This window comes from Procambarus clarkii, chromosome 53, assembly GCF_040958095.1.
Source record: "Procambarus clarkii isolate CNS0578487 chromosome 53, FALCON_Pclarkii_2.0, whole genome shotgun sequence".
Classification (NCBI taxonomy): Eukaryota; Metazoa; Arthropoda; class Malacostraca; order Decapoda; family Cambaridae; genus Procambarus; species Procambarus clarkii.
Window position 1 is genome coordinate 26,092,823 of NC_091202.1, and position 24,256 is coordinate 26,117,078.

Consider the following 24,256-nt stretch of genomic DNA (forward strand, 5'->3'; position numbering starts at 1 on the left):
CACAGGCTGGGGTGGTGGACCCCCCCCATGGGGTCCACCTGGGTATGGGGTCCAGTACCCCGCAGGATGGGTATGGGGTCCATGACAAGTATGGGTTGGGGAAGGTGTGGCCAAGACCCTCCCTTACCCCCATTACCACACACTGATAAACATCATATATTGGATAGTCTGGGGAGTTTAGGAGGCCTCTGCTTTAACGTGAAGACTTTAAGGTAAAGTGATGACATATATAAAGCTGTGCTAATGTATTAGAGGCTACCCACTCTGCGCAGACGGAGTATATGGCCTGCCTACTCTGCGCAGCACGCCAGGAGAAGATAACCTTGAAAATGGGGCTAGTAGGATGACTTCCCAGCGATGGTTTGGTGCATACATCCTGGTCACCACCACCGGTCACCACTAGCCACCACCACCACCGGTCACCACCACCACCACCGGTCACCACTAGCCACCACCACCACATTCCTCGCTGCTAGGGGTAGTGAGGTTGTGGGGCTGAACACACAACTATCCTCTCCCACACCACCACATTGTAACCTCAAAATGGCCAACGGACAAATATCGGGGTACTATAAACTGTAGCGGCTCTCACAGTCACGTTTTCTATGCGGGGTCGTTAGGTTAGATAGGCTAGGTTAAGTTAGATCAAGTCAGGTCAGATGTAATCATTTTAGAAGGCCATTTTCTGTAGGTTGTGACAAGTTTAGAGGAGGGGCTGGAAGAGGTTTCAGTGTGACGTATAGTAGATCAACAAGTGCAAGATTCCTGTATTTTATGGAAGGTTGCAACACTCCCACACTGTCTCAGAACACAAACGTTTTTCACCCAGTTTGTACCGGAAGACTTTCGTCCCTCAACCAGACCTGGGGCCAGATTCACGAAAGCACTTACGAACCTGGCCTCGGGCCGGACTTGGAGAGTAGAAGAACTTTCAGAACCCCATCAACCCGGTATCAACCAGGTAAACCTTTATACATGCTGGTACTGGCAGGCACTGATACTGGCTCTGATACTGGTCCTGATACTAGCACTTATACTGGTCCTAATGAAGACATTCATGTTCTAATACTGGCACTGATACTGGCTGTTGAGCGCCTAACCTTATCCTAAGAGTCGACTTATATTGCAATGATTGTTTTTCAGCTATATTTAAAAAAAAATATATAAAGTATATTGGTATACAAATATGACATTGTGTAAACATATATTATCAGCGTGCGATTGTGTTTGTGAAATACAGGTGTATGATACATATTGATTATAAGACTACAGGTGCCATGTATGTGCATGTATAGAATCATACATGGGTATGGATAGGCTTGTACATTTGTATGGATAATTCAACCATCCTCCTATAATGATAGTACTAGTTATAGCAACTATTTGGTGAGGCGGACCAATGTCTGGTGCTGGAACTATAGACCTTCTAGGTTTGTTGATGTGCAGCACATAGGGAGGGGGGAGGGGGTGAAATCCAAACTTAGACATTGCAAGGGAAGGGAAGGTGATTACATTTCGTTTTCTTAAGTGTCAATTGGATTGATTTAGTAATGAAAACGTACATTGTAGATACAGGTATTTCATTATACGAGGATGGGTCGGGATGTGTGTGTGTAATTACCTAAGTGTAGTTACAGGATGAGAGCTACGCTCGTGGTGTCCCGTCTTCCCAGCACTCTTTGTCATATAACGCTTTGAAACTACTGACGGTCTTGGCCTCCACCACCTTCTCACCTAACTTGTTCCAACCGTCTACCACTCTGTTTGCGAAAGTGAATTTTCTTATATTTCTTCGGCATCTGTGTTTAGCTAGTTTAAATCTATGACCTCGTGTGTGTGTGTGTGTGTGTGTGTGTGTGTGTGTGTGTGTGTGTGTGTGTGTGTGTGTGTGTGTGTGTGTGTGTGTAGTGTATGTGTGTGTAGTGTATGTGTGTGTGTTGTAGTGTATTATGCACACACACGTGTGTGTATTATATAGGGTTTTAGATATTACCTCACGAAACATTATCAACAATGAAGAATTATGAACACATATTGAATATAAACATTAACAAATCTATTTGTTGAATAGTCCAAGTTTGTGTGCGCGCGTGCGTGCGTACGTCCAGGAATTATTTCTAAGATATGATTTTGAGAAAAAACTAATCCTCATTTTAAACTGATGTTAAATACGTTTCTTAACTTGACCGTTGCAGGTGATGAGATAGTGGCGGTGTACTGCCTGCCTGCAGGTAGGTCAGGCTCCTGGGCCCCGCCTCACAGGTACACTTCCCACCCCCACTCTATATAGTCCACTCTCTGGACTATATAGAGACAGTGGACTCTATAGTCCACTTAGTCCACTCCCACTCTACCCCCTACTACTACTACTACTACTCAGTGCATGTCGTGTCCTGTTTAACTAATTTGTAAAGTGTGTGTTAGTTACTAGAACTGACGACTGTTGTGACAAGCTTCACACAGTTATAACCAGTCACCATAACTAGCGCTCTCCCTGTGTTTGCAGTAGTTACACTCGTCTGTTTGCAGTAGTTGTACTTGTGTGTTTGCAGTAATCACCGGGTCCTCAGTGACTGTCAGCCTTGTTTAGTCAGCACCTGTCATGATTTCTCTCTCCCCCCTCCCCCCCCTAGTTCCCCCTCTACTCCCCCCCCAGTCCCCCCCCCTTTACTCCTCCCCCCAGTCCCCCCCTCTAATCCCACCCCCCCCTTCCCTCGGCGAAGTATTGAAGTAGAAATATATGTTTACAAGTCTCAAGAAAATGAGGGCAACCGCACTTGACTTAAGACTGAAGTGATTTACAAATGTAAGGAAGGAGAACTTCTGGACTAGACGTCCAGAAGCACGTCCACGCCTGCACGCACCTCTTGCTCTCTCACAAAGCTCTTCCAGAGCTCATCAGGTGGTCATTCATAGTAAGATGTTGACCAGACTCTGCAAGTGATGGCTGGCGCCCCGGGAGACACTTGGCCTTCAGTATCCAGGTTACTGCACCCTTCCTTGAACTTTGAGTAACAGCTGGATATATTCCTTGAAGTGTGTGTACTCGCCTAGTTGTACTCACCTAGTTGTGTTTGCGGGGATTGAGCTCTGGCTCTTTGGTCCCGCCTCTCAACCGTCAATCAACAGGTGTACAGATTCTTGAGCCTACTGGGCTCTATCATATCTAAACTTGAAACTGTATATGGAGTCAGCCTCCACCACATTACTTCCTAATGCATTCCATTTGTCAACCACTCTGACACTAAAAAAGTTCTTTCTAACGTCCCTGTGGCTCATTTGGGCACTCAGTTTCCACCCGTGTCCCCTTGTGCGTGTGCCCCTAGTGTGTGTGTGTGTGTGTGTGTGGGGGGGGGGGTAATGCTGTGTGGTGTGTGTGGTGTTTGTGTGGTTGTGTCTGGTTGTGTGTGGTTGTCTGTCTTCTAGTGATTCATCACTTCCCCTCCTTGATGCGTTCTCGCTAACATCTTGTGTTTAAAAGTGTGTGTCTGCTTCACTAAGTTGATCACCAACCCATTCCCATACATACCCTGCAGACTGTCTAATTCTATTTCTAAACGATTGAAGAAACAAGCGATTAAGAGTTTTAACCTCTACATGCGGGCAACCCTAACTGTCCCCTGGACTATGCAAAATATGTTTGCATTCTTTTTTGTGTGATGTTCACTGCTACTTTCATCAGGGTTAAAATATGGAAGGAATAAGCTGTGTTTCTGAGCTTATGTCGTGTAATTTTCTAAAATAAGTTTGTGTAATAAGCGGGAAATCTAAGTGGATGATTTTTACACTACCAACCACCCCTTTCACCCAGCCTTTCACCCCCATTGTTCCTCTCTCCCCCCCTCACCCAGTCTCCCCCCCCCCAACCAGTGTCTCTCACGTGTCGGCAGAAGGGAACCATTATTTGCATGTCTCTTGCAAAATGTACAAAGTAAGTCAGGAGATGTGGGGGATGATGTTGTCACTGTTGCTATGGTGATGCTCACACCATCTGCTGCCTGGGCCTCCCTCCTCTCTCTCTGTCTCTGTCTCTCTCTGTCTCTGTCTGTCTGTCTCTGTCTGTCTCTCTCTGTCTGTCTCTCTCTCTCGCTCTCTCTCTCATCTCTGGTTTTGATTCACTCGCTCCTCTCTCGTCCTCTTTTGTTCTTTCTCTGTCTGTCTCTCACCTCACCTGGTGTCTCCTGTGTGTATGTGTGTGTGTGTGTGTGTGTGTGTGTGTGTGTGTGTGTGTGTGTGTGTACTCACCTATTTGTACTCGCCTATTTGTGCTTGCGGGGGTTGAGCTTTGGCTCTTTGGTCCCGCCTCTCAACTGTCAATCAACTGGTGTACAGATTCCTGAGCCTACTGGGCTCTATCATATCTACATATGATCTATATATCTATCATATCTCTATCGTGTGTGTGTGTGTGTGCGCGCGTGCGTGTGCGCGCGCGCGCGCGCAGCACAGCAGCTGTCTTAACTCCCAGGTACTTATTTACTGCTAGGGGAACAGGCGCATCAGGTGAAACATACTCTTCCCATTTGTTTCTGACACGGGCGGAAATCAAACCCGGGCCCTTAGGACTACGCCCCCAAAGCGCTGTCCACTGGGCCACGTGTGTGTGTGTGTCGGGGATGAGCCACGACTCTAAGCTCTTAATCGTCTCTTGTATAGGTTCCAGAGCCTGTTGGGCTCTGTCATATCTACATATAAAACTGCATGCATGCATGTGCGTGCGTGCGTGCGTGCGTACGACAGGGCGCACTGTCTGGGCAGGGTTGCCAGACGCTGCCAGCAGACCGCACCAAGTCTGGCGTATGTTGTGTGTCACCCCTACACCCCTGTCTGGGTACTCCCCCCCCCCTGCCTCACCAGGACCCCCCCTGCCTCACCAGGTCCCCCCCTGCCTCACCAGGTCCCCCCCTGCCTCACCAGGTCCCCCCCTCCCTCACCAGGTCCCCCTCCTCCCTCCCCATGACCCCCCTCCCTCCCCATGACCCCCCTCCCTCACCAGGACCCCCCTCCCTCACCAGGACCCCCCTCCCTCACCAGGACCCCCCCTCCCTCACCAGGACCCCCCCTCCCTCACCAGGACCCCCCCCCTCCCTCACCAGGACCCCCCCTCCCTCACCAGGACCCCCCTCCCTCACCAGGACCCCCCTCCCTCACCAGGACCCCCCCTCCCTCACCAGGACCCCCCCTCCCTCACCAGGACCCCCCCTCCCTCACCAGGACCCCCCTCCCTCACCAGGACCCCCCCTCCCTCACCAGGACTCCCCCCTCCCACACCAGGACCGCCCCTCTCTCACCAGGACCCTCTTCCCTCACCAGGACCCCCCCCCCTTTCCTCTCCAGCATCCCCCCTCCCTAGCATCCCCCCAATATCTCCCCTCCCCCACATTCCTAGGGTATCGTCCTTAGGTTGTGCCCCTCCTTCCCCCCCCCCCCCCCCGCCGGCCGTGCCAGCCTCCGCCCCGTGTGTGCGTCAGGCAGCAGCAGCAGCTGCACGGGGCGCATGACCTGCTGCACGTCGACGCGTATAAGCGCTCGTCTTGACTGCGGGTATAGTGAGTGTCTTCTCCCGGCTCCTGTGTGGCCGCTCACCGGGCCAGGTGTGGGGCACCTCCTCCTTCACTGCTAACTGTCTACCTGTGGCTGTCTTGCCTGTGGCTGTCTTGCCTGTGGCTGTCTTGCCTGTGGCTGTCTTGCCTGTGGCTGTCTACCTCTCACCGTCTACCTTATGTAGTCAGTGTTACAGTGTGAGGTGTACGAGTTTATGGTCCGCCGCCTCGCCTTGTTCTACCTTTTGCGTTATAATGTACGCATTCTGATGTTCGAATTTCTTGTTGAATCAAGCTTTAGTGTTGGGGATGGAGGTGGCTTCTACAGCTTCTCTCAGAGCACTTGTTGACCACTGTACAGGGTACGAGCATGTCCTTGCATTTCATTGACTCATTTGTGTTAAGAGATTCCATTTATGTCCGCTTGTCATACTTTTCCTAAATTTAAAAAGACTGTTCTTGTCCATTTTGTGCATTCCCCTCAGTACCTTATATACTGTGATCATATCCCCCCCTCTGATTTTCTCTCCTAGTTCTCTTAACCTGTCCTCTAACTTAGCTTTCTTAACTTTGGTACTAATCTTGTTGCAAATCTCTCTACTTTCACAATTTTGGTTTTATGCTTCACATGGTTCGAGTTCCAGCTCGGAGCTTCATATTCCAGTATTGGTCTAACGACGGTTATGTAGAAGGGTTTGAAATCGTCGTGATTTAGGCTTTTGAACGATATTCTAACTTGGCAGCGTCCCATATGCTGCTGATGTTACCGTGTTTGTGTGTGTTTCTGGACATTGTGTTGGGGTTATATCCACACCCAAATCCTTTTCTTTCCAATTCATTATGGTGTAGATTCCTTTCTTCCTTTAACATTGTCATTATATTACACTTATTGGGATTGAACTCTAGCAACCATTGTTAGTCCACTTCCGGAGTGTGTCGAGGTCTTTCAGAAACTGTCTGAAGTTCTCGTTGTTTTCATAGACATGTACGAGCTCACTCTCTTAGGCTGGTCATTGACATACATTAGGAAGATCAGTGGTCTCAGGAGCGACCCTTGGGAACCCCACTTGTTACATCCCTCTAGCTAGACACCTCGTCTCTAACGGTGACTTTGTCTTAGTGTCCTTGAGGTGATCCCTTACCCAGTTTAGTGTCTTTCCAGTCATCCCAACCTGCCTCACCTTCTTGTACACCAGCCTTGCATGAGGAACAGTGTTTACACTGTGTGGATGCTTACAACCTCCTCCTGTGTTTACAACCTCCTGTGTGTGTTTACATCCCCCGTGGGTGTAAAAACACATCCGGGGGTGGAGGGGGGCTATGCTTCAGGGTACAATTAGTCCACTCACCACCACCACCACCACACACACACACACCTGGCCTCCAGTAACCCTCCTGCCTCCACCACCTCCCCCAACATCACTCCAGTGTGTGAGGAGACCAGACAGTGTACCTGTGAGGCGGCCTACTCTTGCATGGCCTCTTTTATATGTACTTTATATTGTCACTTGGTGTGTTGAGAGAACCAGTGTGTTGCAGGGCCAGTGTTGTGGTCAGTGTCACTATCTAATGTGAGTGCATGATCTCTGTGTTGCATGATCACGCTCTTCTTGCACGATGGGGCTCTTGTATGGTGACTTGTGTTGCATAACATGGTTCTTATTACACACTGTGTTTCATGTGGTGTTGCATGACCCAGCTGTCTTTTGGTACGATCAAGTGATGCAAAACCTGACGTATTGCCCCATGTTGCTGTACGATAGAATATTATCTGTTCTTGCACGACGACGTATTTTCACGCCGTGTTGCACCGTAAGGTATTAAATGACGTAGTTGTTGTTGCATGATGTATTATTGCATGATGTGGCTTGATGCAGGAGGGCGAGTTGTGTAGCATTATATGGCTGCTGCCGCGTCATATGACATGTGTTGCTTGATAAGGTATGTATTGCATGATGGTGCAACTGTTGCATACGTGGGAGGGGAAACGTTTGATGCAAGTAAATGGGAAGTGTAGAGAAAGCGGGAAAGGAGGGCAGGTGGGGGGGGGGGAAGGGGGAGAGAACGTCAACAGGGTTGAAATAGCTTGTGTTGCATAAGGAGCCCTGCGGTGCATGACGATTCATGAAATGCCTGAGGAAGCTTTAGTTGCGTCAGGAGTCATGAAGTGCACGAAGAGACGCGTGAGAATCGTGCAGCTGTTGCAAACCTCTTGGCTACTTGAGAACGCACTCACCATACTCAGTGAGTACCCCTCTCTCTCTCTACCTTATATCCTCTCATTCTCACCCCCATCCCTCTCTCAACACCCTTGTTGCTACCTCTCGTCACTCACCACTCTCTTTCTCTCTAAATCCCTGTATCACACATCCTTTTCAAATGAGTTATTCTGCACTTCCTGCCATACCTCTTGGTCTCGTGTAGTGGTATTTCCGTGTCCTGGTTTGCACTTTGGCTAGTTTTACCAGACAGGTTTGTCACTCCCCTTCTTGTCATGATGTCTTCCTTATTTCTTGGCATTTCCCCGGAAATATTTCATCCAAGATAATATCCTTTATTTTCGTTTCCACGATTGCAATTATACAAGGTTCTTTTATTAACCTTTGTTTTATTCCGTGCTGTAACTGGAGCAGCAGTTTTCTACCACAAACGTGGCCAGACATTTACAATGCTAACCAGCATATATACATTTTATTCTGTCCTCCATAGACAGGGTTAGAGATCAGTTAAACATATAGTTCAGGGATTTATTGAACAATCAACCACAGAAGGTGATTCGGTACTTTTAAAATGCTAAGCTAACCCACATACGTAAATACATAGACAGATTTACGTATGCCCTACATAAAGTGTTCGAAGTGTCATTAATGTGCATTTACAAAGGTGAAATGCAATACTGATCAGCTTCCATTCCGAGCTCTGCTTCCGAGCAGCAGCGATGCACCTGGAGGCTCTGCTCGGACACATTGTTCCCCTGCATTCTCGCAACACAAAGGCCTTTTTGCTTGCTACTGGTGTGTTGCAAGCGAGAGATGGGTATTGTGTTAGAAGAGTCGCTGTGAGAGATGTGTGTGTTCTGCTGCTTGGTATTCCCCTTGTGAGCCCGACCCCTGATGGTCTGACACATGGGCACACGGGGCCAACACCCTCCCTCCCTGCCCAGCCCCTAGTGAGGGGCAGTACCCCTGGCTGGTAATGGGGCGAGGAGAGGGCTGCACTCACCACCATCACACTCACACACACTCTCTCTCTCACACACACACACACACACACACCATCACACACACACACCAACACACACACCTGTCCTCCAGTGACCCTCCTGGCTCCATAACCTTCCCCAACGTTAAAACCCGCCTTCCCGCACCTCTCTCACACACACCTGCACTTAAGAGACCCCGCGAGGTAAAGTGTTCCACTCTAACAACATGTTTGTCCCGGTGGTAAATGCACTGTTGCACACACCTGACTTACTTTGTTCAACTTGAGCGTTTACAAGTATTTCCACTGGTGGAAACCAGAACGTGAGTAAACATCTCTTCCCTCCTGACCACTCCTTGTGGTAGGTCACGACTCCTGAGGTTAACGTTCTGATCAGCCAAACTGTTGGCGCTTATAGCGTGGTCATACTCGGACACAATGGGGCCCGATATGTCTTTGTGATTGTAGGTCCTTTATAATTCCAAATATGCAGCTGTGGGTACCTGCTTTCTTAAGTGTTGTTATACCCTGTAGACTCGGTACATCACTCGGTCTTAAGCTTGCATTTCTTCACAATCAAGTTGGATTTTCAGGAAAAGTTGTCGTCATAATCGACTTGAGAATGGTCCAGGACGGACCGAAACGTCGTCGTCCCTTCACCTTCTAGTGTGTGGTCTGGTGAACATACTTTAGCCACGTTATTGTGACTCGTCGCCTGCAAAGTTGGAGTGGCCAGTGACAACTGGTCACTCTGAGGGGAAAAAAATGATAGTTTGATGGATGGATGATTCCTCTGATAAAACATTATATCATTAGTTTGTGAATTATTTCCAAAAGTGTGAGTGTGTACATGAGGCCAGATGGGAGACTGCCATGAGTGCAAGGAGGGGTGTATGGGTTGACTGTACACCAGTCAATCAACTGGTGCACAGGTTCCTGAGACTATTGGGCTCAATCATATCTACACTATAAACTGTGTATGGTGTCAGCCTCCACCACATCACTGCCTAACATGCGCCAGGAAGGATGTTGTGTTTCACGCTATTGTTGTGATGATATTGTAATGCTGCTGATGGGAAGATCCTTTATTGCACAGCTTTGTAATGGTAAATTTTATATTTTTCACGACACATCCCCTGGCCTTGTTACTTGACGGGTTCTCCTGCACCCGGGGGCACCACCCCACTGCTCCTCCCCCCGGGGGCACCACCCCACTGCTCCTCCCCCCGGGGGCACCACCCCACTGCTCCTCCCCCCGGGGGCACCACCCCACTGCTCCTCCCCCCGGGGGCACCACCCCACTCCCCCGGGGGCACCACCCCACTGCTCCTCCCCCCGGGGGCACCACCCCACTCCCCTGGGGGCACCACCCCACTCCCCCGGGGCACTACCCCACTCCCCCGGGGGCACTACCCCACTCCCCCGGGGGCACTACCCCACTCCCCCGGGGGCACTACCCCACTCCCCCGGGGGCACTACCCCACTCCCCCGGGGGGCACCGCCCCACTCCCCCCACCCCGGGGGCACCACCCCACTAGCACAACCAGCACCCACAACTCGCTATAAGGTGTGTCACTGCATGTTAAGAAGCCTAGACAAGCCCCAAGATGTGCGGCCCATTAACACGGGACCCGACACACCTTCACCAACTTCCGTATGATACACATTTGTTGCCGTGTGATGGAGAGAGAGGCGAGGGGGGCGAAGCATTGTGCCCCTGGCAGCCAGCGAGGCGAGGGGAGGTTTTGTCAATATCCACGTGAGGTGGATATTCAGTGGAACCACCACCCGCACGGCGGTCGCACACGGTGGCGGCGTCAGGAGTGTGTGTGTGGGGGGGGGGGTTACTGGTTTGTGGCGACTGTGCCCAGTACCCGAGGGCCTGGTGGCTCCAGCGCCCCGCCAAGACTAGTGTGGACGCTGCTCAAGGATGTGATCGTCCCAGTGTCCATCCCGAAGGACTTTCTGCGGCTCTTGACAGTTCTGAAAATGTTTTGAGTTATTTAGGAGGAGGAGGAGGAGGTGGTGGTTGCCAGGTTCAGGGCAATGAGGCGTATCTAGAGCCGAGATAAATTCGTGTTTTGACTGAAAATGTGTGATGATTTAAAGCTTTATCCTCCTAATGTCAATTCAGAATTATTGAATACAATTTCACCAGTTTTTGTGGCAGTGTTACATAGAGGCTCATGTATAAGAGCCACACAGCCTCCCAAACACGTGCTGGACGTCACCTGTACAGGTGTGTGTGTGTGTGTGGATGGCCACACATGTGCCAAGGCTAGACAGGTGTGAAACAGTCAAGTGGTTCTCATGGTCCACTATGCCGCCAAGTTCGGGCTGTGTGTCTGGCCCAATGTTCCTTCTGTGCATCACAAGTTCACGCCCATAAACATTTGAACATTTGTGAAGTATTAAGGGATAAAAGACGATTTTTTGTTCATTTTTATGAGATTAGTATTGAAGTATATACCTTGGTGACGGTCGTGTTCACAGTAGGTGTGGCCAGGTGCACAGTAGGTGTGGCCAGGTGCACAGTAGGTGTGGCCACTGTGGCCAGGTGCACAGGTGTGGCTACTGTGGCCAGGTGCACAGTAGGTGTGGCCACTGTGGCCAGATACACAGTAGGTGTGGCCAGGTGCACAGTAGGTGTGGCTACTGTGGCCAGGTGCACAGTAGGTGTGGCCGCTGTGGCCAGATACACAGTAGGTGTGGCCAGGTGCACAGTAGGTGTGGCTACTGTGGCCAGGTGCACAGTAGGTGTGGCTACTGTGGCCAGGTGCACAGTAGGTGTGGCCACTGTGGCCAGATACACAGTAGGTGTGGCCAGGTGCACAGTAGGTGTGGCTACTGTGGCCAGGTGCACAGTAGGTGTGGCCACTGTGGCCAGGTACACAGTAGGTGTGGCCACTGTGGCCAGGTACACAGTAGGTGTGGCCAGGTACACAGGTGTGGCCACTGTGGCCAGGTACACAGTAGGTGTGGCCACTGTGGCCAGGTACACAGTAGGTGTGGCCACTGTGGCCAGGTACACAGTAGGTGTGGCCACTGTGGCCAGGTACACAGTAGGTGTGGCCACTGTGGCCAGATACACAGTAGGTGTGGCCACTGTGGCCAAGTAATCACGATATGACCTTAAAATTCTCTCGCATTATACAAAAACTCCTTTAAGGTGTATTAAAGTTCCATTAAATTACGATATAGAAACAAGTTACAGGTAATGTTGCCTTTGACCTTTGGTGACCTGGTCTGTGACCTTTGAGTATCACTATTACCGTCCGTCTCCGTACCAAAGTTCGAAGCCTTCATAGTCATGAGCTCATAAAGTTTCCAAAGTTTGGCCAAAGTTGAGGTTAATGATCTTGGATCCAGTATACCGTCACGGGCCCGGGGGGTTGAACCTGGCCTCCTACAAAGAACGTCGCTCTTCGTTCGTAGGCGTTACATAAGGTCACAAATTGTCGTACTAGAAAATGGAAGCGGATCGCGAAAGTGATGTATTGTCCCGTTTTCAGTTTTGGGTCCTCTGGCGGGTTAGGAGAGACCACTTTAAATATACCGTTTTCTTGATGTTGGGAAAACCTTAGGAGACGGGCTGCCACGCTCAAGGTTTTAAAGCAAATATATATATTATAATATATATATATATTACATATATATATATATATATATATATATATATATATATATATATATATATATATATATATATATATTATATTATATAATATATTAATGAGAGCGCGGTCGCTCTATTTTTAAAGTCACCTCTTTCACAGTTGCTGCTAAAACCGGGTCCTATTTTACTCTCACAACTATTTTTAGAGTTCAGGTTGGCGAGGATATAAAGTTCTAGAAACTTATTTAGCTACTGTTGTGAACACCAACATTGTCCTGGTGTCTTGGTTGATGCCCCCCTCCCTTTTCCTCTGGTGACACCCCCCATACCTTTTTTTTTTTTTTTAAGTACATAATTCCCAGATGAAATACTGACCAGATATCCTCCTTCCCCCATACATACACCGTCACGACACTACACACACGATATATGTGTATGTATGAACAACTCAATAAATAATAATAAAATAAAGAGCCTTAAACAGAACAACATGTGTGTAAGCATCAGGGTGTGTGTGTATATATGAATGCTACACAGTATTCATCTATAGACATCCATATATGGTGAAACACATGTGAAGAACCTCGCACACACTCACAGCTCCCTGACAAGAGGGAGCCAGCTTAGCTGCCAACACCCACACATGGTGTCAGCAAGGCGGACAGCCCGCCTGCTTTCATACCTCTCACTGTATTTCCCACTTCTAAACTTCCCTTCACCTATGCCTCTCCATCCTCTTTACTCCAAAAAAAAAAACACTGCTAGGTGCCATGTGAAACTCACCCAGGGGGGGGGGGGTTAGGGTGTATGTGGGTTATATGTAAAGCTTCGGTTGGCTACTACCTCGATGCCTCCAGAATCCTGGTGGATCCTGGATCTTATAATCTATAGCACGTCGTGGTCCAGGGGTTGAGGCGTGCGTGTGGGGTCACCCAGGACGCTGCCTAAACCCCTCGTCCTGCTCCAAAGGTTTCCCGTAAAGGTCATCTACCTGGTGAGCAGCGAGGCCTGGCTACTGTTGCCTTGGTGGCACTGTTTCTTGCATGGTCGGTCGGCCGAGCGGACAGCACACTGTACTTGTGATCCTGTGGTCCTGGGTTCGATCCCAGGCGCAGGCGAGAAACAATGGGCAGAGTTTTTTTCATCCTATGCCCCTGTTACCTAGCAGTAAAATAGGTACCTGGGTGTTAGTCATCTGTCACGGGCTGCTTCCTGGGGGTGGAGGCCTGGTCGAGGACCGGGCCGCGGGGACACTAAAGCCCCGAAATCATCTCAAGATGACGGGGTGCGTGGTGAGAGTCCATGTGGCCTTACTAGTCGACTGCGGTCTTGCATACACCGGCTATACACCGCGTATAGACCAGGTATACACTGAGTATACACCCTGAATAGAATCAGCGAGGCGGATGACCACAAAGGAGCTGTGGGTCGACAGGCGTTCCAGGCTCCCGAGATTGGAACTGTTAAAAGAACCGCGAGAGTGAAGAGGAGCACTCTAAGAGGCGGAGGATCTCCCGTAGTGTTCCAGCCCGAGTGACTTGGGCCTCTCTCAGCGATGACGCTCGCGGCTCGATTTTTAAGGCAATTGTTTGGATTGGTTTAGGTGTTTGAACAGTGAGATCACTCTGACTAGTGCGCTGAGTGTAGCAGTGACGGTGTAGCCCCCCACTGGGTGTAGCAGTGACGGTGTAGCCCCCCACTGGGTGTAGCAGTGACGGTGTAGCCCCCACTGGGTGTAGCAGTGACGGTGTAGCCCCCACTGGGTGTAGCAGTGACGGTGTAGCCCCCACTGGGTGTAGCAGTGACGGTGTAGCCCCCACTGGGTGTAGCAGTGACGGTGTAGCCCCCACTGGGTGTAGCAGTGACGGTGTAGCCCCACTGGGTGTAGCAGGTATACAAGACTGAGGTGCGTACATGACTGACCTTCCTACACCAGTTCACCGTGGGACAGGATGCCGCCAGGTCCAAAGTCACAGGGTCTTGGGAGGCTTTGTGTTGGCAGGTGGTACCATAGCCGGGGACAGGAAGCCATCCAGGTGGACCCCCCCCCCTTGGCTAACTACTGACCTTCTCCAGAATGCAACCGTTAACAGTTAATTAACTCTCGGGTGCCTGTTTCCTGCTAGGTAAACAGAGGCATCTGGAGGAAGGAAACTTTACCCAACCGCTTCTGTCCTTCCGCGGGAATTGAACCCTTGACCTATAGGTTGTCGTCAGAGCCTTGAGGAAGGTTGAGAGAGACCGGGCCTCTGCATATACACCTGGAAGATACTGGAGGGCCAGGTCCCAAATCTACACTGTAAAATAACATACTGGAGTGAACGATATGGAAGAAAATGTAGAATAGAACCAGTAAAGAGCAGAGGTGCCATAGGCACAATCAGAGAACACTGTATAAACATCAGAGGTCCACGGTTGTTCAACATCCTCCCAGCGAGCATAAGAAATATTATAGGAACAACCGTGGACATCTTCAAGAGGAAACTAGATCATTTTATCAAAGGAGTTCCGGGCCAACTGGGCTGTGGTGTGTATGTGGGCCTGCGGGCCGCTCCAAGCAACAGCCTGGAGGCCCAAACTCTTACAAGCCAAGCCTGGCCTCGGGCCGGGCTTGGGGAGTAGAAGAACCCCAAGAACCCCATCAACCAGGTATCAAGCAGGTATTTCTTCACCGGATAAAAATGCTCTACGCTCTTTCATCTGGCGGGATCTGTTCAGAGGTCGCGCTTCGACACCACTAACCTGATCCTCTTCTGTAATTGATCTGATCCTGCTATACGGCAGCATTGATCCTCCTATGAAGGGGGTGGTGAGGTACGAGATGGAGAGGGACTTAGCAGAGGAGAGCGGGAGATTGAACATGAGGAGGAAGAGTGGGGGTTAGGGAGACGCCAGTGCTTGTGGAGAACTAGAGACAGGACGAGGGAGGTGTTGGGGTGAATGGGTGTTGGCTGGCACGTAAGAGTGATTACGAGGACAGGGAACACTTGCTTTATCACACACAGAGATCACACTAACGTGATGCATCAAATGAACAAATCCACAAGGTAAGTGGGTTTGTTCATCCAGTCCAGTAAGTTCAGTAGAACTTCGGTTTCAACCCTTTTACCCTGTCGTAGCTCAATCGATTAAGGCAGTGTCTGGGATGCTCCCGGACGCAGGTTCGAATCCTCGTCACGGCCCTTGTGGATTTGTTCACTTGCTTTATCCTTCTCTAAACACTGGTTGTTCATAGTAGTTGTGTTTCTTATTGTGTGTTTGCGTGTTCTTCTAAAGCTTCTCATCTGAATGTGTTCGAAGGGTTGGGCGCTAACTCCTAAGCTCCGCCTTGCCAGTTGTCAGTTAAGCAATGCAGTCCACCCTCCTGTTATGTGGGATTTTGAAACGATCTCTTGTTCTACCGTCTCTTATACTGAACATGTTCTCTTGTTCTACTGTTCCTTATACGGACTATATCCTGGTATTCTGCCGTGTCTAATACTGAATATTTTATCTTTATCAATCTTATCGATTACCCAGTGAATCTTGCATGACCTGATCATGTCCCCTGGACATGGTAAGGTTCAGTTCCCGCAGCCTTACTCCATAGTGGTTATCTTACACCGCCTGTGTTACCTGCTCACTGGTGTGTACATAAGCACACACCTGTACACATGCACACACTTGTACACATGTACAGGTCTTCTGGGGTGTACACGTGGACACATCTTCACTCTAACATTTAATGCTTTATCTGAGCGATATCACTTCCATCTTGTTAGCGGTGAATGACCCCACACTGCCAGTACCGGGGCTCTGACCCCCCCCTCCCCCCGCCAGTACCGGTCTCCAGGAAAGTGTCCCCAGAGAGCGTCACTTCCTGGAAGTAACGCAGCGCGAGGGGCCTCAGCCTCCCAGATCTCGCGGCTCTGTCGCTGCGTCAGACGCGAATATGAATGGGGGTTTCAGGAGTTGGATCAGGTGCATGATCAACCTGGCTGTGTTGGCCAGCAGGCCACCAACAGTAATCACCTATTAGGCACCCACCAGGGACCCCCCGACCTTGGCACCACCCACCATAGGTATAATTATATATATAATATATATATATATATATATATATATATATATATATATATATATATATAATAATGTGACGGGAAAAGTAGGCGGTATTACAGTCTCTGTAGGCAGATGGAATGCCTGTCACATAAATAAAAAAAATTGTAAAAAAAAGGAAAAAAAACCATAACCAACTGTGTGCCAGAGCCTTGATGTGGTCAGTTGACCTGATGTCTCATATATCGACCTGTTGAGGGAATAAGTTCCGGATTCGAGTCAGTCTAGGTAATGAATGATCGCTGATGGAGTTGAGGTTATTGAGAGATGTAGTTCCAGTATGACATTGTTGAAGGTTGAGAGCCTAGTGCTACGGGTGACATTTACTGGTTGTCCACAGAGTTGGGCCAGGTGTGGAACTTTGAGAATGTTGGCATTGTACATAACAAGGCCAACACGTCATGTCCACCAATGTTACGATGGTGTTGCAGGTTCTAATGCTCAGACCATTGAATCTCTCTTCTGTCTCCATCCCTCCCCCATCTGAGGAGTGATGAAGTACTGAGGTGGATTCCTTTCCTATCGACTTTAAAGGGGCGTAGACAGAAAGGAAGATGGTGGCTGCGAGAGCTGTGGTGGTTATGATTAGTGTGGTTGGTTTGATGCTCGTTGCTGTGGTGGTGGTTGCAGCTACCAGTTTCAGACACAACTGATACCTGACACATACAAGATCTGCTTGAATCATGTGCGGGTGAGGACGAGGACCACTCTAGAAAGAGAACACAGACGATACCTGGTTGATGGGGATCTGGGAGTTCTACTCGCCAAGCCCGGCCCGAGGCCAGGCTTGACTTGTGAGAGTTTGGTCCACCAGGCTGTTGCTTGCAGCGGCCCGACAACGACTGGACAGAACTACAAAAAATCATGGAAATACCTAAACAGACGCGACTTTCACAACATGGGAAAATATATGTAAACGAGATGGAAGAAATAGAGCAACGTTCAACTATAGGGACTCTATAACAATGTTAATACTATTTAATTCGCTGGTGAGGTATAGAAGGGTAGTGACTATAGAGTACAGAGAACATACACGGCATACATAGACGCGATAAAGCTCCTAAATTATTGGGATCGTCTCAAAGCTCTCCAAATGTACTCATTAGAAAGGAGACTAGAGAGATACCAAATAATATACACATGGAAAATACTGGAGGGCCAGGTCCCAAATCTACACAGTAAAATAACAACATACTGGAGTGGACGATATGGAAGGAAATGCAGAATATAACCAGTGAAGAGCAGAGGTGGCATAGGCACAATCAGAGGACACTGTATAAACATCAGAGGTCCGCGGTTGTTCAACGTCCTCCCAGCGAGCATCAGAAATATTGCTAGAAAATTACTAGAAAACTAGATCATTTTCTCCAAGCAGTGCCGGACCAACCGGGCTGTGGTGGGTATGTGGGCCTGCGGGCCGCTCCAAGCAACAGCCTGGTGGACCAAACTCTCACAAGTCAAGCCTGGCCTCGGGCCGGGCTTGGAGTAGAAGAACTCTCAGAACCCCATCAACCAGGTATAATCCAGGAACTACTCCAAGGTCGGCAGCTCTCTGGCTCTATATTAAGAGCAAGAGTTTTACGCGATATATTGAAACTGGATTATGTCGACTGTGACGTCACAACATGCATGTGGTTAATAATACAATTATCATGGAAGCCTTTTTGATTAATGTGAATAGTGCTATTATGGGACGTTATATGTTGAGCACCTGGGAGTTTACTGTTGAGCACCTGGGAGTTTACTGTTGAGCACCTGGGAGTTTACTGTTGAGCACCTGGGAGTTTACTGTTGAGCACCTGGGAGTTTACTGTTGAGCACCTGGGAGTTTACTGTTGAGCACCTGGGAGTTTACTGTTGAGCACCTGGGAGTTTACTGTTGAGCACCTGGGAGTTTACTGTTGAGCACCTGGGAGTTTACTGTTGAGCACCTGGGAGTTTACTGTTGAGCACCTGGGAGTTTACTGTTGAGCACCTGGGAGTTTGCTGTTGAGCACCTGGGAGTTTGCTGTTGAGCACCGGGGAGTTTGCTGTTGAGCACCGGGGAGTTTACTGTTGAGCACCGGGGAGTTTACTGTTGAGCACCTGGGAGTTTACTGTTGAGCACCTGGGAGTTTACTGTTGAGCACCTGGGAGTTTACTGTTGAGCACCTGGGAGTTTACTGTTGAGCACCTGGGAGTTTACTGTTGAGCACCTGGGAGTTTACTGTTGAGCACCTGGGAGTTTACTGTTGAGCACCGGGGAGTTTACTGTTGAGCACCGGGGAGTTTACTGTTGAGCACCTGGGAGTTTACTGTTGGAGGTTGCTCTCTCTCTCTCATTCTCTCTCTCTCTCTCTCTCTCTCTCTCTCTCTCTCTCTCTCTCTCTCTCTCTCTCTCTCTCTCTCTCTCTCTCTCTCTCACACCGTCACTCTGAGCCACACGAGCCATGGTGGCGGGTAAGGCTACACAAGGCCCACCTGGAGCCTGGGCAGCAGCTCTCAATCTCTCACCTTTAAGGCTCTATCTTGTGACCATAACCTGCAGTACCCCCCCCCCCTACCCCACTCCCCCCTCTAACCACTACCCTGGTCCCGTACACACCCCCCCCATGATGCTGTATAGAGAGAATAGCGTGTTATTTAGCGATGAATTTCGACTGTCATTGTGACAGGATGACAGCGGGCCCCCCCCCACGCTAGCTTTCTCTCCCCCCCCCCCGGGGTGTTTGGTGGCCCTGTTTGTGGCCCCGTCCAGGGGTGCCATACTCCCCCTAGTCTCTCACCCCACCCCCCTTCCCCTAGTCTCTCACCCCTGACGGTGTATTGTTATATTTGCTCACGTTGGATGCTTTCGTAAATACTTGTAAATATTATTTTATTATGTATGTCGTATATCATTATTTTCCTGCATATTTGAGAGGGGAGGGGGGTTGTGGGGGGAGGGGAGGGGGGTTGTGGGGGGAGGGGAGGGGGGGTTGTTACTGTGCCAGGCTGATGACAGCTTGACAGCCTAGCTTGGGGTAAAGTGCGGTTATGTCAGATGAAGCATATTTCAGTGGCCACCCCTCATTAGTGTGACCTTGGGCCTCATTAGTGTGACCTTGGGCCTCATTAGTGTGACCTTGGGCCTCATTAGTGTGACCTTGGGCCTCATTAGCGTGACCTTGGGCCTCATTAGCGTGACCTTGGGCCTCATTAGTGTGACCTTGGGCCTCCCTTCATTAGCGTGACCCCAGTTCCCACACCTGTCGTCGTGGGGTCTTGTTATGGAAACAATGCTGCCGTGACCCCGGCGTGGTCAGATGTGTGCACCAAATGTGTTAATGAATACCCCCCTCCCCCCCCCTCTCTCTCTCAGATTAAACTTATTACAAACACATTGATGACTTAAAACTCTCAAACAACCAATTTACATAAACGTGTGTGTGAGTGTGTTTGGGGGGGGGGCGTGCTTGCGCGAGTGCGCGCGCGCGCTTTGGTATTTCGGGTGTAAACCCTTTTAGGAAAATTAGCCTTGCAGCAGCTGGGGGCCTCCGGAGCCCCGTTGACTTTTATCTACAGATGGCTTGCTGCTGGCGCCCTCACTGTGGCGGGAGGTGATGCCTCCACCTGTAGAGGTAACCCCCATCAACCAGGTAGAGCACTCTGAGGGGCGGTGTATAGCTCGTCTGTACGTGTAGAGCACTCTGAGGGGCGGTGTATAGCTAGCGTGTGAGTATAGAAGTATAGCCACGGCGTATAACGTACACGCGCGTGCTGTGTGTGTGTGTGTGTGTGTGTGTGTGTGTGTGTGTGTGTGTGTGTGTGTGTGTGTGTGTGTGTGTGTGTGTGGGTAGATACTTCGTGAAGTGTCTTCGTAAGGCGAATCATCTTCGGTAGAGCAGAGATAGCTGTAGTAGAGTTCGTGTGTACTCTACAGCTTCACCTCTATTTCTTAATAGAGCGAGCATCAGCTCCTTGGCCCCGCCTCTGTCCCGATAGCTCCTTGCGATTCTACCGACGATTGACGAAGATTAAGCCACCCAAAAGGTGGCACGGGCATGAATAGCCCGTAAGTGGAGGCCTTTCTGAGATCTGTGGAGGTGCGACTGCACCCTGCGTGACGGGTGATGTCTCCCGTGGCGATTCTACCACCATGACGTCGTCTTTGTATCACGTAAGGTCAGGAGAAACAGACAATACTACTAATGGTATTGTCTGTGTACCATTAGTAAACGCAGGTAATTACCTGCGTGGCCATTACCACTCAGGAAGTCTTGGTTATTGTGGTGACCAAGCTGCTGCCGCCTGAGCTGGTGGTGACCAAGACTCGCCATCCAAAATGATGTCGACCAAGAAATTTAATTAAGGTTCCACTACAGGAAATTGTTGGAGGGACTTGAGTGACAAGGACCAGAGAGCTTCCTGGTCCTCTCTGTGTCTCTGTCTCTCTCTCTCTCTGTCTCTCTCTGTCTCTCTCTCCCCCTCTCCCCCCTCCCTCCCTTCCCCCCTTCCCCCCTCCAGCCCCCCATCCCTCCATCCCCCTCGCACCTTCAATCAATCCGCTCTCCACCTAAATAGTCTTTTTCAGTGTTCGGTAGTGTTTGAATCCCTCCCCCCAGGGCCCCCCCCCCAATCCCCTCCACAGCTGAAACTCAAAATTCAATTTCGCTTTCAATTTCATTTTAATCTTTTGGGATGACGTAAAATTACATATTTTCTCTGGTCATGTTGGAGGATAAATTTGTTTTTTTTTCTTGTTTGTAGGAAGAATGAATTTCCCGTAGTCAGGTCATTTGCTTTGTTGATATTTATATCTTTGTCACCTAATGTAAATTTTATTTTATATATACAAGAGTTTGTACATACTTGTTCAGCCACTGTCACGCCTAGTGTTTCCGGGAAGTCCTTAATCCTAAATTTTCCCCGGAATACGACCCGCCAAACCGTTTAACAACCAGGTACCTGTTTACTGCTGGGTGAACAGAGGCTACACTTAAGGATTGGCGCCCGGTCAATCCTTTCTGGGCCGGATACGAACACAGGCCAAAGCGCTGGCGCAGCGCCCGGCGAGTGTGTGACCACTGCGCCATGGGTAAGTGTTTCTTACCCATGGTGAGACACTTCTTAAGTGTCCCCATCTTCTTTTTAGGAACTGCTTGTATCCCATTTTCTTTGAGTGAATGATTTACTAAGGTACAAGTTGGGTTGTACAACCCAACAACCACCAGCTGTAATTGTCCCTCGGGTAGTTAACGGTTACACCCGGCAAGTTGTGAGTGGCCGTGGTAGGTCAAGCGGTCCTCTGGACCACCAGCACGTGACCACGAATAATAACACTACGGGCTCACCATAGCCCGTGCTACTTGGAACTTTTTGTTCCAAGTAGCGAAACTTCAACAACAATAACAGTGACCACAAGCTCACCAGCCAGCCCGTCCTCCAAACAAAGATCCAAAAGTGATTCCATGCACCCGCCAACCCCCCTGTTTATGAATGAAAAGCGGTTTACACACGACTCTCAACTGCTGACGTTCGAACATATCCGGAACAAGTGCTTCACTGACGAATTTTGTTCGAATCACAACGCTATAAATGCTTCACCCACGTACTACAAATACAAACAATCCCCAACAGAACCTAAATACCTAACCTAACCTATGCCTATATATGCACAATATGCTAATATATTATGATATTAATTTATACTTGAGAAAATTCCCGTTTTGAATAAACAGCATGTTAAAATTTCTGAATGCGTCTGTGGGGTCGACCGCTGGATGTAATGGACTTGAGTCGAGGACGGGTTGCACCAGCTTGCCTACCCTTCCTGTGCGACCCATCTTCGACTCAAGTTCATTCCATCCAGCGGTCGATCCCACAGACGCATTCATAAACTTTTATATGTTGTTCACTCAAAACGGGAATGATCTCAAATATAAATTATTACAATATATTAGCATTGTGTATATAAAGGCATAGGTTAGGTTAGGTATTTAGGTTCTGTTGGCGATTATTTGTATTTGTAGCACGTGGGTGAAGCATTTACAGAATTGTGGTTCGAACAGAGGACGTGAACAAAGCACTTGTTCCGGAAGTGTTCGGACGTCATCAGTTGTGAGTCGTTGTGTAAACAGCGTTTCATTCATAAACAGGGGGTTGGCGGGTGGATGGAATCACTTTTGGGTCTGTTTGGAGGACGGGCTGGTGTCCAGTGTCTCGTCACCTCAACTACCAGCTGAGAATGGTCACACATGTGTATACCGAGGTTTCGTCAGGTGTGGAGCTCGGTAGTCTACACCGTTCTTATTCATAATTAGGGTGTGCGTGCAGCCACCCGTGTAACAACTTTGTGTGTAACCAGTCATGGTAACCATCCAGTATACAAGTCATCTCCATTTTTCCCTACTGATGACTTGTGTGTTGTTACCTGGATGTGGTGGTGGGAGGGGGGTGAGGAAGGCTCCTGTAGGGATACTAGTCTGTGGCTCTCTAGACCTTCTCTTCCATGTCTTCCATGCACCGGCAACATTACTCATTTTTTCATTCCTGGTTCGTTCTTCCAATTTTAGTGAGCACTTGCAACAGTTGCAAGGGGGGGGGGGGTCAACATAATGGTATGTGTCGCTTGGGGGGGGGGGTCGTTAAAATGTTCCAACTAAGTGTTATTTTCGATAAAGCGTTTAAATCGTAAATATGTTAAGTGTTTTAACAATTTCGATTTGCCTTGATGGCTTTGTGATATTTTCTTTTATATTATGGTGCTTGTCCAAGACACCCTTGCTCGTTCCAGCTTAATATTTGTGTACTAATTGTTATGATGTTTATTAGTGAAATTGGACAGTTTTTATGTGCAAAATAATCCTATTTATGTTGCTAAATGTGTGTTTTCTTGCAGCTTTATCACTGATAAAACAGGACATAGTTCAAACTTTACGAAAAATATAACAAATTAGAAATAGACAAGAAGCTGCGAAGCTGAATGGTATTAAAATGTTGATAAGCGAGACAAATTTAGGTAGCGAGAAAGGTACTCAGTGTTGTAGTGAGCGAGAGTAAGACTGGTGAGTACACACAGCACCAGCAGGAGGGCGGCGGCACGCGCGGTGTAGCGGCACACCGCTAGTAACGGGCAAGAGACCATCAGCAATAGATCTGAAGTGGAGGATAGAGAGAGGCGCGGGAGCCTTGGGCTGGTGCCACTGTTGTGAACACTGGCTCAAGATCTCTCACACCCCAGCACCAACACCTCCCAGCACTTAATCTCAGACCCAGCACCGGGGCACCACCCCAGCAACACCCACAGCACAGAGGCACCCCCCAGCAACACCCACAGCACAGAGGCACCCCCCCCCCCCAGCACCAATATTCTCAGAGCGCACTACCAATGGCATAATTGGGTGTGGTAGACGGGGTGTCAGAGAGGCTAAGTGGAGCAGACAGGTTGTGTGATTGTGGACGGTGGACGTGAGGTGTCAGGTTGAAGTGGGAGATGTGCCCAAGTGGGTAATAGATCACTCAGCGGTGGTCACCATCATCACCATGTTGATATAAGACAATTGTCCGCCACCACTTGCCTCGGGCCAAGACTCGCTTGTCTCACAAGGGGGTAATAGACGGTGATTCACAGATCATATGTCTGGTGTAGTGGTTGGTGATAGTGGCCGCCGCCGCCAGCATGGTGACTTGTCACCAGCCCGGAGCACATCGCCTCGGGGCCATCACCATCAACATTCCAGTGTCATTGGGTGACGGGGAAGGTGACTCAGAACGTGTGAATATCTTGAGATATCATGACGGAAAATAAACTGTTTTCCAAATTCCTGTTTGATCAGAG

General features: G+C 49.3%; 1 protein-coding gene across 7 annotated transcripts in view; it reads left to right on the forward strand.

Moving 5' to 3' along the window:
• Pde11 (Phosphodiesterase 11) overlaps positions 1-24,256 on the forward strand; it is a 238,428-nt gene that overhangs the window by 160,775 nt on the left and 53,397 nt on the right. The window contains exon 3 of one of the 7 annotated variants that reach the window (XM_045756730.2): positions 2,196-2,231. The exons of 5 other annotated variants lie outside the window; for them this stretch is intronic. In XM_045756730.2, the coding sequence (XP_045612686.1) occupies positions 2,196-2,231 (36 nt within the window). Of the gene's footprint in view, positions 1-2,195; positions 2,232-22,608; positions 22,698-24,256 lie in introns of those variants that run through there. One more of the 7 variants, XM_045756733.2, reaches the window with a different exon arrangement.